This window comes from Ambystoma mexicanum, chromosome 1p (genome assembly GCF_040938575.1).
Source record: "Ambystoma mexicanum isolate Mex_15411 chromosome 1p, UKY_AmexF1_1, whole genome shotgun sequence".
Taxonomy (NCBI): Eukaryota; Metazoa; Chordata; class Amphibia; order Caudata; family Ambystomatidae; genus Ambystoma; species Ambystoma mexicanum.
The window spans coordinates 150782485-150795513 of record NC_090921.1 but is presented as its reverse complement, the minus strand read 5'-3'; the positions used below and the strand labels follow the sequence as shown (position 1 = coordinate 150795513).

The window sequence follows — 13029 nt, the reverse complement described above, 5'->3', positions numbered from 1 at the left end:
CCCCCTCCCCTGCTACTCTTCTCTTCTCTTCTCCCACAACACCTGATGAGGTTTCTAGACAAGTCTGCTGTATGAAAGTGTCATCCAAACAGGTGCTCTCCTGCTCCTCCAGAACTATCAAGGACAACATTGTCTCCCTTGCTCCAGCCTTGACTGACTCTGCAATCACTCTTTTGCCACTGGATCCTTCCTCTCACTCCTCAAGCACTCCCTTGTGCACCCTCTGCTCAAAAGGTTTCTGCCGACAATTCCTGTCTGGCAAACTACCGCCCTATCTCCATTATCCGCTTTCTGGGCAAACCTTTGGAGAATCTGGCCATCTCCCAGCTGCACCACACTGGATCTGTTGGTTCCCTCCACAACCACCAGTCTGGTTTCAGAGCTGCCAGAGGCACAGAAACTGCTCTCCTGAACACCTGTGAAGACTTGCTCTATAATCTCGATTCCAGCTCTCCTTCCGTTCTCATCCTTCCTGACCATTCCTCTGCCTTTGATATGGTCAATCATGCCACCCTGATAAATCGGCTCTGTGATACCCTTGGTATCCCGGACCTGGCTCTGGACATCGCAGGTTCAACTGGGCCTATCCACTCGCCCTGTCTTTTCAATAGCTACCTGGCCCGTCTAGCCCATTTGATCTTCCACCTCCTCTCCTAACTTCCTGTTACACTCACCTGGTCGCCACGGGGGCGTTGCACGAAGCTGAGCGATGAACGTCTGCATGTGTTTGTCTCTGTCTCACTACTTCTCTCACGAGTGGACGTTTGCCTAGAATGTTGAACGGAGATGTTAACCATCTGCGTTGGATAGACAAGACTCCCACCTCCCTTAACCTCCTAGCGCTTCCCTCTGTGCTTATGTCTCATCTTAGGTGTTTTAATGGTGGACTTTCCATCCTGCGTCTGAAGGCAGGGGCGCTTTAATGTTCATAGGCGTTTTCACTGGATCTAGTTGCGTCACTGTTCCTGCGGCCTGTAGAGGAATCCAGACCAGCTGCGACTCCGTAGGCAAGTCTTTGTACCAATCGGTTCTTGGTAACAGTTTTGCTTAAGTGATCTTTTGTTGCCAAAGTTTTCACTATTGTGCTTATTCCTTTGCAGGTGTGGTTTTGGAGGTGCCAGATGAAGAATTAGGCTCCTAACTGCGACGCTGCGCAGTATTTCTGCAGGTGAGTGTTATCGCGAGAGCGCAGCGTCGAGATGTATTTAAAATGGGTTTTTCCTTTGCGCGACTAACCTGATGTTTCGTTTTCTCTTTCTCTGCAGGTGCGGTGTGACTCCGGAGCAGCGATCGCATGAACCGCTTTGATGGAATGCTGGAAGACTGTCGCCTCCGGGTGAGTATTCGCTCTCCCTTCTTGTGTCTTTTTCTGCAGGTGCTGTGGTTCCCAGGAACGGCAGAAGAGAAGGCCGTTCGGATGGAGTTGGAGGACTGCTTCTCTTAGGTAAGGACACAACTGCTGTTCTTCTGCTTGTTCTCTCTTTCCTTTTCTCCAACAGGTGCTGATGATCGGTGGTTCCTGATGCGTGGCTGAAGTAAACTGAGCAGGAAGGAGCTGAGCAGACACGGTGAGCGTTACGCTGCAGAGTGCAGAATAACGCGAAGCGTTTTCTTGTCCTTTGGGTGTAGTTTATATAGCCTTGGGGTAAAGTAGACCAAAGCACAGCCACACCCTGGAAACTAGACTGCATGGATCAGTTCCTCCAGACTGGGCTATGTGTGCCTCCATGTTCACTGTATCCTTGTTCACATGATTAAATAATATGAGCCTGGCTCCAGGAAGGCTTCTGAAAACGTTTTGGGGCCTTAATGGACTCCATGGGAGCCTGCAACTGGGGATGGCTGGTCTGATCCTGAAGTCTGGAGGTATGCATCATGACACTCCCATTATTATGCGGATGACATGCAGCTCTCCTTCAAGCTTCCCACCTCTTCCCATCTCGTTCTTGACTGCTTGTCTGCTATCCAGGCATGGTGCACTGCTAACGATCTCTGCCTTTATGCCAGTAAAACAGAGATCCTTCTCATTGGGACCCCTGCTCCCTCTTTCCCTCCCACACGCTGGCCGCCCTCCATAGACCCCCTCACCCTCCTGTGAGGCAATAAACCTTGGTGTCATCTTCGACACTGCTCTCTCGTTCTCTCCTCAAATCACGGACCTTGCCAAGGCGGCCACATTTCAGCTGCAACTCCTGAAATGCATTCTCCCTTTCTTCACCTTCCCCCAGAAACTCAATGTCTCCAAAGCTCTGGTCCGCTCCAGGCTGGACTACTGCAACAGCCTCTTCCTCAATCGGCCTAACTCCTCCCTTCGCCCCCTTCAACTAATCCAGAATCCAAGACTTATCCTTGGCCTCAAGCCCAGGGACCGCATCTCTCCAGCCCTAAAATATCTCACTGGCTCCTGGTTGCTGCGAGGATCAAGTTCAAGACCCTCTGCATCATCCGCAAGGCGTTCTGGGGCCTGGGACACCGCTATATCCAACTCCCTCTCCCTAAATACATCCATGCTAGGGCACTTGGTCGTCTAGCTCTAACTCTCTGCAGATCAGACGTTTTTACAAGCAGAGAGTGGGGTCATAGATCTCTCTCCTCCGCAGGAGCCTCCCTCTGGAATGGCCTCCCCATCTCTCTCAGACTTGAACCGGATCTCCGTAAGTTTGAGCTTCTCAAAACCTTCCTTTTATTTTCTTCCATCCCTCTTCCCCTCCTCTGCTATTGTCCCTCTCTGCCCTTGACTGGCTGCCTGGTTCCTTCAGTCTTACAGCGCACCAGGCCCCCCTAGTCCAGTCTACCCCAGCACTTGGTCTCCCCTGCCCCCCCACTCTCATCCTGCCCCGCCCTTCCGGGCCCCTCACCCCGTACTAGCCTGGCCATGGCCTGTACCCTTGTAGCCCTTCCAGCCCCTTACCCCGCACTTAGTTTGTGGACCTTCCTTCCCCTGCACTCTGCTTTCCCCTGTCTTTGTCCACCTGGTATCCCCTGGAACTCACCTTCTCACAGGCTCTTCTAACCCTGACCGGCACTTCTAACGCTCCCCTCTTCCCTGCCTTTCTCCTTACTGCACTTGCATGATCCGAATGTCACAAGGCCTAGTAGGATTGTTACTGTTTGTCATCCCTGTTCCCCCACCCTCTTGTTGCGCCTCGAAACACTTGTTATAAATAACCAATAAATAAAATGTTCAACACTCAAAAAATTGTCATAGGGATTCTGTAAATCGGCTGCGAATTCCAAAAAAGCAGCATCAAAATCAGAATCAGCAGGGGGAGGGGTGGCAATACACAATTAAAATGTGAAGAGTTAGAGGTGCTGTAACAGATACCCGAACCAATAATGGTTCCATTTTAACATGATGAGGAGGCGAGACAGCTGTCCAAGCCCAACTAGATTTAAAAATGAAGGCCAACCCAACACCTGGGTGAGCCAAAATTATATCAAGGCAACAAACACATCGTATAATGAGCTGGCAAGGCCTGCACCACAGAAGGGCCGCCAAGTTTCAGTGACACAGGCCAAGTCAGGTGAATAATCAGCCAGAAGGTCATAACAAGCAGCAGCATGCGATACTAATGAACGTGCATTGAACAAAAAGCATTTAAAATAATCCACAAAACGAAACGAACCTTTGCATTAGAAAGAACATTAAAATCTGTGGGAAAACCCATGGTTGCAGGAACAAGCTGAAAATGAAATAGGGAACTCCGCGAAGGAGACATCCATGAAATGCCATCCAACACAGCAGTGGGGCTCCCTGCCCACGGCCTGCCCGAGTCACGGCACTGACGGGCTTGACCTAGGCGAGACATCGGCGCACAAGGCGTCAGCTGTGCTTGCAGCCTGGGCACAAGCCAGATACACACATTGCATTGCCCTCACTGGCTTAAGTGGGCCCCATGCTGCCCATGCCCAGCGGGTGACTAGAGGAGACCGCCCTGCAAGAAAACCCTAAAAGCAAGCTCCAGGCTTTATGAAAAGGGCACCCTTTCATTTTTTTTCTTTCAGCACAGAGCTCGTGCCTTTCGGGAAACTCGCTTTGTTGGTTGCTGTGCAAAATAGAGCCAACCCATGTGCCGGCTGACAGGTGAAGAGCACGTCTGACATAATTCCCCCGCCCAAGGTTTGAAAGCTGCAGATTATCATGCGATGGGCAGGCAGCAGAGAGCTGAAATGTCCAAATGTCCAAATGTCCACTGAAACGCATTTAATCCTTGTCATCAAGGGGCTAATGCAAACGAAAGTGGAGCAAAGAGGCAACTAGATGATAAGAGCGTTGCTGCGAAGTGATGACCCCAGAAAATGCAGCCTGTAGCATGAGCAATGCAAAGCGAACATTTAAAGTCCTGAATGAATGGAGTATCTTGTAGTCTCATAGGACTGCTGACTACCAACGTGTGGGCAGCTGCAGGGATTCACCCTAAGTATTGAGCCAATTTCAACTGGAAGGGTAGAAAGGCCTGGGTGCCTTTCCTGCGTGCAGGCAAGTCCAGCAGCTAATGCATGCTTTAAAATAGAAAAAAAAAAGAAAGTAAACCTGTAATACCTGTACCACTCCTTTATTCGGTTCATTTTTGTAGCGTTTTAATGTGTGTAATAAATATAAGGAGGAGCTTTAGCATTTGTTCTTAACGCTACACTTCATCTTCACTTTCCTGGGTGAAACCTCTCGCAGTCTGTTGTACCCGTCACCTGTTTCATAATTTCTGTAATCAATTAGCAGCTAAATTAAAATCAGCAAAACAAAATGTTTCTGGAACTAGAAAGCTATATGTGTGAATACATACTAATATGAGTGTGTGCGTGCAAGTGCCTCCGCATACACAGTGGGCTTTCTTTGTTTTTCTTTATATATAAGAACGTGTTCTATTGTTAAATCACTCTGCATACTAGAGTGAGGCTGTCTCTATGCGGTATGTATTGATGGCCTCGGGTGTGGACTGCATCGTCTCCCTCATCAGGTCCACAAATCAGGAAACGTCTGCTTGCCCCTGTTCATCATTTTGTCATGGTTTAAATTGAAGTGGCCTGTGTGTACGCCGCATCATAGCTTTGGGGCGGTGGGCCGTCCCTGCAGCTGGAAAGAACAATCCAATGCACCCATGAGGTGCTTATTATAATGGGATAAAAAGGATGCAGCAAGGTGGTTAATTGATGCAGATCATAAAGGAACAGCCAGCCAGCGGGGAGCTGAAATACTAAATGTTCACTGAAAAGGTATTAATCACTTTTTGATAGCAGGGCACTAATGTAGAGGATGCCAGAGTAAAAAGGCAACCAGGTGATAAAAACATTGCTGGATATTTTAAGATGCCTGAGAGAAGGGATGGCCTTAGGGTACCAGCAAAGGTAGTCTGAAACGTGCACACTGCAAATCACACATTTAATGTCCTGAATTAAAGTAGCATGCTGCAGTGTTTTAGGGCTGCCAACATGGGCAGCTACTGTGAGCCCATTTCGACTGATGCTATCAATACGTGCAGGAGAGATAAATGCACGTTTTTAATGAGGCGGGTGAAAAGAGAAGTGATTTATATCGACTGGTTCTGAAGTAGATTGTCCATGCAGCTTTAGGAGACATTTACAGTCATTATACTAGCATTTATTGTGCCCACATGTTCATGGAAAATTGATTTGGCAGTCCATATGCTGGCATCATTTGTGACTGCTTGTTTGGTGATATGCAGTCACTTTACCGGCGTAGATTGTGCCTTCAACTTTCTGAAATGTATTTATAGTGACAGATACTGGCATAGATAGATTGTGGCCTCAGCTTCATAAATATGACTTCATGTACTGCTGATAAAATAGCATCAACTCAATTGTTTTTCATATATTGTCCTAGAGAATAGTAAATTGCATGGCTTTTTACCCCATTTTTCTCAAGAAGTGTGCCTTAAACACACCCTACATTACTAGGGCTCCCTCCCTACGCTTGGTGGCTCACACCAATTCATAGGCGATGTTAATGGCCCTCCACTAAAAATATTCACCTGCCTCCACCGACCTCGAATTGTTTACAATGCCAGTGCGACACACCCGCCCCCTGGGACCACCCATCCTACCAGCACCAAAAAACAGACTATTAGCATATGCATAATAATTTTTCTGGTTACGCAGAGTGGTGGCTGGCACTTTTGGATACCAGGGGACAGACGCCACGCCACTCCCTTCTTCTTAAACTAGGTGCATGATGTAGGGTTTGATTTTTAAAAATGTACATCTTTCATCAAGTGCAGTGCATCCCATCAGCAGCACAGTCATCTGTGCTTTGCCATGCCTGCCGGCCGAGGCCAGCCCCTGGAATCTGCGGCACGCCTGTTGCTGATGTGAAAAACTTGGCAGTGGGTGGGGGGGCTCAGCAGGGCTTGTAGGGGCCCCCACATTTTGTGTAATGCCACAGATTGCCCTAAGCCCATCAGGAGGCTAGTGCCAAGTAGGCAGCAAGAAAATAATCTGTGTGATGAAGGGGAGTCTGAAAGAAAAATAAACAGATAGCAGCCGGGCACGAGACCTCAGTGCTTTGTGGCAGGCCAGGCACCCTCCAGCCAGAGTAAACCGGCTACAAGCAACTCAGATTAAAGTAAAAGAACAATAAAGAAACACAATAAACCTAACTAAAATAAATGTATGGAAAAAAAATGAACGGGAGTCAAATTAAATGTGAAAACTGGCGTCCAGTGGCATGGACATGAACTTATGGTTATGGATAATGTACACAACATTTGCACATAGAACACACAGGAACTGCACAACGCACAATTCTGCAATGAGCATTTGTGTACCTAAGGTCTGTGCAGAGTCTCCAGGCCTGGAAGACGCCCTCTCCCATATTTATATCTGGAAGTAACCTGCTGTTTATAAGTCGACATATGCCAGATACCTTCTGGGTACTGTGGAGGACAGTTTGTGCCTCTCAATCTCTGAGAAAGATCAACATTTTATACCAAAGTCTAGCCTTTCTGGACTGGGTTCCTCTCACTGATGGTACGACGTCCTTTCATCGCGGGATGTTTTTTCTCTGGGTTTTTACGGTGAATTCTTTGCTGAAAAATAAACTCATCACATTTTCGGGGGGTTGAGGGGTTGGAAAATATATTGATTGGGTGTGGGTGTTCGAAAATATATAAAAAATTAAAGGGGATGGCGGTTTGGGGTAAACCCCCTAAAAAATAAAATAAAAATAAAAATTCTATTAGTTTTTTTGTAAAGAAATCTGCAGTAAAAAAACAGCGAAAAAACATCCCACGATAAAATGACATGGAATCCTCATTGACGTAGTGGGTACGTCTTCCTACACCCCAGGGCACATTGCATTTTGCACCACTCCTTCCGCCCTTCATCAGGACTCACTTGCAAACTGTTGCACGGCGATGCCAATGGACGTGATCCAGGAGACACGGCCAGACAGCTCCTCGAAGTGCTGCACAAACTCCACGAAGAACACACCGAAGGAGCGGATCACCCCATAAACCAGCGAAGTCTGCATGAAGGCCGCGAGTACGATCATCCACCCCCAGCCGCCATCTGGGGGCTCAGGGTACACCTGGGGGGCCATTGCCTTGAAACCTAGATGGAAGAGGGAGAAGGGAGAGTTAACTACAGTCTCAGGGGAAGTAAAGTACAGTCCGTAATGGAGGTGTCCTAGATGAAGCTTCCTGGAATGGAGAGGATGGTGATGGGATGAGTGTAATTGTGCAGTTGGGGGAATAGAGCAGTGTTGGGATGGTCGACACTGTGCATGCCAACATGCCCCATTCCATTCAGGAGATGGTATTGCAATCTTGGCTTTTCTTTCCGTTGTGGGACTTTTAGTCGTTGATCTATAATGGGAACTTCAGGACTAAAAGTCTCAGAAGGTAAAGTAAAAAACAGAAGTGGACAACCATCTCCCAATGGAATGGGTTATGTTGGCATGTATGACATAGCTGGACGACATAGCATGTATGACATAGCTGGAACTAATGGGACTAAAACTTCCTGTGATGGAGTGGTCAGTGATTGAGCTGTACATGAAGGACGCTTCTGGTGATGGACTTAGTACTGACAGAAGAGCCTGTGTGGGGCTGCTAGGGATGGAGTTGGCACTGACAGAACAGCATGGGTGGGGCTGCTGGGGATGGAGTTGGCACTGAAAGAAGAGCCTAAGGTGGAGCTGCTGGGGTTGGAGTTGGCACTGAAAGAAGAGCCTAAGGTAGAGCTGCTGGGGATGGAGTTGGCACTGACAGAAGAGCCTGGGTTAGGGCCGATGGGGATGGAGTTGGCAAAGAGAAAAGTACCTGGGGTGGAGCTGCTCAGGATGGAGTTGGTGCTGGCAGAAGAGCCTGGGTGGGGCTGTTGGGATGGAGTTGGGACTTACAGAAGAGCGTGCGGTGGAGCTGCAGTTTATGGAGTTGGTACAGATAGAAGAGCATGGGTCGAAGTTGCTGGGGAAGGAGTTGCCCTGCTCTGAATGGTGCTGACAATAGAGCCTGGGTTAGGGCTAGTGGGGATGGACTTGGCAAAGATAGAAGAGGCAGGGGTGGAGCTGCACAGGGTGGAGTTGCGTAGATAGAAGAGCCTGGGGTGTGGCTGCAGGGATGGAGTTGGCGCACATAGAAGAGCTTGTGGTGCGCTCCTGGAGATGGATTCAGGGCTTTATGTGGGCCATGGCTAGCCAGGGCTCAGCCCTGGCAGCCACCAAATATTCTTTGACTTCACTTACCAAATGTCTTTAAATATAAGAGTGGCTATACTGCTCTTTGCCAGTAGATGTCCCCTTCAGTAATATTTAGAATTATAACATCAGTTAAAGAAATTTGAAATTAGGTAAACTGTAAGAGAATATATTTGTTTGATTTTTGCCACACATTGTATTAAAGTATGATCATTAGAATGTCTTTAATTAAGATGTACAAATAATTGATTTCTTTCAGAAGAACTGGTGTTATATTCTGTTATGTTATGTTGATTTATACCGTGCACTGCTACCACTCATCGGCGGTCTGTATTGACCTCTTTTGAGTTGATGTTCTGTTTTATATTTGAATATATTTATTTTGGTCCAAATTTATACACACATTAATAATCTTTGTTGTTTTATTGTGAATTGGTTAATTTAATCAACCTTACACAAAAGACAATACACAAAGAAACAAAGAGTAGGTACTATTTACAAGTTATTACATTTTAAAATCTAAAACAGAGAAAAAGAAAAACATCACTAAACTTAAAAAGAGTATCAGTATAATTCTAAAAGGTATGCCTATAAGGGCATGCTAATCAGTGTAATTCAGTTCAATTCAATAAGAAATAAAAAATAAAGAGTAGGCATATGTCCATCATCAGAAGAAATGCAAAATGTGAACTGCGGATCACAAATATCAGACTTCTCACACTAGCGAAACAGTGACATTTACTACCACCACCTTAAAGAGATTAAATCCATCAGGCTCATGAATTGCAGTGCATCACTAGTTAGTGGGTTCGCATGCCCACTCAAAACTCTTTCCCAAAAATTCTCATCAAGCAGTGACCGGTCGCTATGAACAAATACCGCAAAGCCTGTTTTCAACAGATTTAACCTAAGACGCAAAAACGGGTCCCTCCAAAAAGAGTTTCGAATTTCTGCAGGTATAGTGGGCCCACACCCAAGGGTTTATCGCATTCCCAAAAGGCTATTTTAAAGCCTTGAACTGCTGACTTTGCGGATTGTATCAATCCAGTCCTCTCTAAATAAAATCGTGTTAACCAAGAGCGGATTCTCTCTTAACAACTCTTCAGTCACATGCACACTGTCCAAGGCAGGTTTGGCAAAGATTTGCCGATCAAGAACAGGACCTGGAGCATTGGTTAGCAGCAGTGAATTCAAGTCTTTCGATATTGAATTGATGGGGGGGTACCAAAATATTTCTGAAAAAGGATATTTTCCATTTGTACCATACACACATTGATGAGAGACCTAATTCGTAACTTAGTGCTGCGATAGAAAGACAATCGGCAAGCTCAAAGCCCTTGTTTCCAGACGATGTTCTCCACTGAAGTGGGAGAATGGAACAAAAGGCTCCCACCAATCCCCTCAGACCCATGGCCTAGAGGATCGCGGCCCAGACACCCGCCACAAGAGGAGTTTGCCCATCTACCAGACGACCAAATACCCTGGTACAGGAACATACGGATGTGCCCACCAGCCTGCCCACCAGCCTGCCCTGCCCATGCCGACACCTGCGGCATTGATGAACTCGACTGAACCATTCAACAGTAAATGAACACATCGTTAGAGATGCCATGACGACCTAGCCAACGGTCAGCACACCCGTGCAAACATGCACACTGGACACTCCCACACCAATCCACACGAAGAACATATTCAGTGCTATGACGTAGGTGACGGACACACCCACTGACGCGCATCTTTATTATTTTTCACATAGGTTTTTCAAAATGCAGAAACGCAAGACGCACAATGAACTCATCTAAAATGCTTGCTGACGCTTCTCCTACCCCATGCATTGCAATGAGAAATATAACGAAGACATGATACTGGGGATAAAGCAATATGATACCATAACCTAAAGCGCCGTGCATCAAACATCCCCACCTATGCACCAGGCCCAAGTAGGCCGCAAGCAAGAGCCTCCATGAACATTGAACGAGCAAGAGTACAATTGCTGACCCTGCAGAATGAGCCCGGCGAGAGCAGACAGTCAAGGGCACAATGTTGCAAACTCGCATATCACAAGCCGATGCCAAGGTCACACCTGCAAACTAAGCCAGGCACACAGTGGAAAATGCAATATTAAATGTGCAGAATTCTGCCTCAACCACGGTCTCTCCTCACGTGACCAAGCCGAACCTGACAGGGTGCCAGGCCCAGGAGGAGGGAGGCGCCTGGATCCCACGTTTTAAGACACAGGCAGATACAATTAAGCGACTCAATGGACATCTGCGGCGGTGGGAGTAGTCTGCCCTCCAGCATATAAATAAATCCTCGCATTGTCTGCACATACCCATAGTGATACATTGTTGCAAATGACAGGTGCACCGCGAGCTGGGAACAGCGATGGTCCCAGACTGGGGGGCTCGCGAGTGGACCAATCAGAACATAGGGCTCTTATCACTGACGCCATTAACATTAGCCAATCCTCAGGGGTCTTCATGTAACAGTTTTCATGTATCTAATTGAAGGGACAACCCAAGTATACCACCTGACTGACTCTCAACCACTAACAGCGCTCTCTATACGTATGCTATACTAACCCTACCACTCGAGGAACCAATCCAGAGTGGCGATAGGTTTTTTGCTAACTTTCCCAGGTGACGCAAGTAGCGCATCATACTAAGGTAAAAAGGGCCTGCGAGCCCCACGATTGGAGAGAGAGTGTCAGGACGGACGCGTACGATCCTTGACCCATCCCTGCCGTTTTGTTTAATAAACAGCAGAATCACCTTGCTTCTTGCGTGTGCCTCATACTCATTTTTGGGATACGCGGGAGGAGTTGGGGCCTCCCTGCCCGGAGGTCCACGGACAATTTCCCCCCGACAAGTTGGAGGCACTGCTGAGATCTGTTTGAGATCTGCTTGTATTTTATTTTTCCGAGTGCTCCCGTTGCGAGGAGGCCCGGTGGCACGGCCCCCTCTGCCGCTGCCCCCTTTTGAGGACTACAGGACCATCGCGGAACTGCGAGAAGACCGGACAGCGCAATCCGGATATTGGCCTTCGGCAGCCGGTTGAGAAGTATCCCGCCCGCGGTTGGCGAGTGTCCAGACATGGTCCAGACCAGGGGAGGTGGCGAGCCGCTTGAAGGGGTGCACGCAGTCGAGCGGCCCCGCATCAAGAGAACTTGGTGAGTATGCCACGCCCAACAAGCAATGTGAAATTGTGAGGGAGGGGGGAGGAATAGCATACGGGAGGCGGGAGGTGTTACACAGGTGCACGGCGAAGGTTTGATAAATTAGTGTTGACGGTGAAGTGAATGGTAGCTGGACAAGTGCAAGAGCAGTCCGCTACGTTACGGGAGAGGAGGGGGCGGAGCACGAAAACATCACGTGCGGCCGCTCGTAGACACTGATTGGCCTAGGTCGCGACCACGTGTAAGGGTGTGTGTGTGTGGTTTCCTACGATTTGGTGATTATTGATCAATGAGTAGATGAGGATCCCTATTGATCGAGAAGGAAACTCGATAGATAGATGACGTTTCCCTGTAGGCGGTAGCTAGCTGGTTGCCTAATACGGAAGATAATTGGCTGGTTAAGCCCTCCTGTCGAGGGGCGTATCACACGCGAGGCAACGCAGCGTGCCCAGTCCGATTATATTGTTGATTACCTTGTTCCAGGCGTGACAGGAAGACAGCTGTGGGGTTAACAGGGGGAGGTTGCAAGCGTATTTCGTACTTTTAAGAACGTGTAAAGAACTTACCAGTAGTTTTTGAAGAGATTGGTGACGTCACCAGTAGGGCTTTCATAGGATATCTCGAACACAAGGCATTTTTTCGGAGAGTGGTGGGGAAGAGAATAATGGTAAGGGAGTGGAGACGGAGGTAAACGGTAACGAGTAGATCGGGGAAAGGTGAAAAGGGGGACGTGGCTGCGCACGGAGAACGCCGGCCACGACAAGTGAAGAAAGAGGAGGAGGGGTAAAAGAAAGTAGGACGGCTGTATAAGGACGTTACACGGGGCACACAGCCGCAGGGGGCTACGTGCGCCTCGGCCGCGGGGGGCCGTAAAGGTGTTCGGTAAAGGAAGAAAAGAAAGAAAAGAATATACAAATGCAAATGCTATATTTTACGATTTTTCCTTAGCGGACAATCGCAAGTCCCCAAAATTACGGGGCCAGGTAAAGATCTAAGATTGTATAGCGTACACTGTTAGCAAGATAACCGCTACCAAATAGGGGTAGGATAACAAGCAAAGTGCTACCATGTCATACGGGACAGGATCGGGAGGGTGGGGGAACACCCTCACTACCCCGCTACAGCATATATGTAAAACACTGTCACCCCATAGGGAGAAACTGATCAAATATAGCATACAATGGACACAGGGGACGGACAA

At 47.9% G+C, this 13029-nt stretch overlaps 1 protein-coding gene across 8 annotated transcripts in view; it reads right to left on the bottom strand.

Annotated features, from left to right (window-relative positions):
• SLC16A13 (solute carrier family 16 member 13) overlaps positions 1 to 13029 on the bottom strand; it is a 539336-nt gene that overhangs the window by 223236 nt on the left and 303071 nt on the right. For all 8 annotated transcript variants that reach the window (XM_069645507.1, XM_069645516.1, XM_069645522.1 and 5 more), the window contains one exon: positions 7351 to 7566. In XM_069645507.1, the coding sequence (XP_069501608.1) occupies positions 7351 to 7566 (216 nt within the window). The remainder of the gene's footprint in view (positions 1 to 7350; positions 7567 to 13029) is intronic.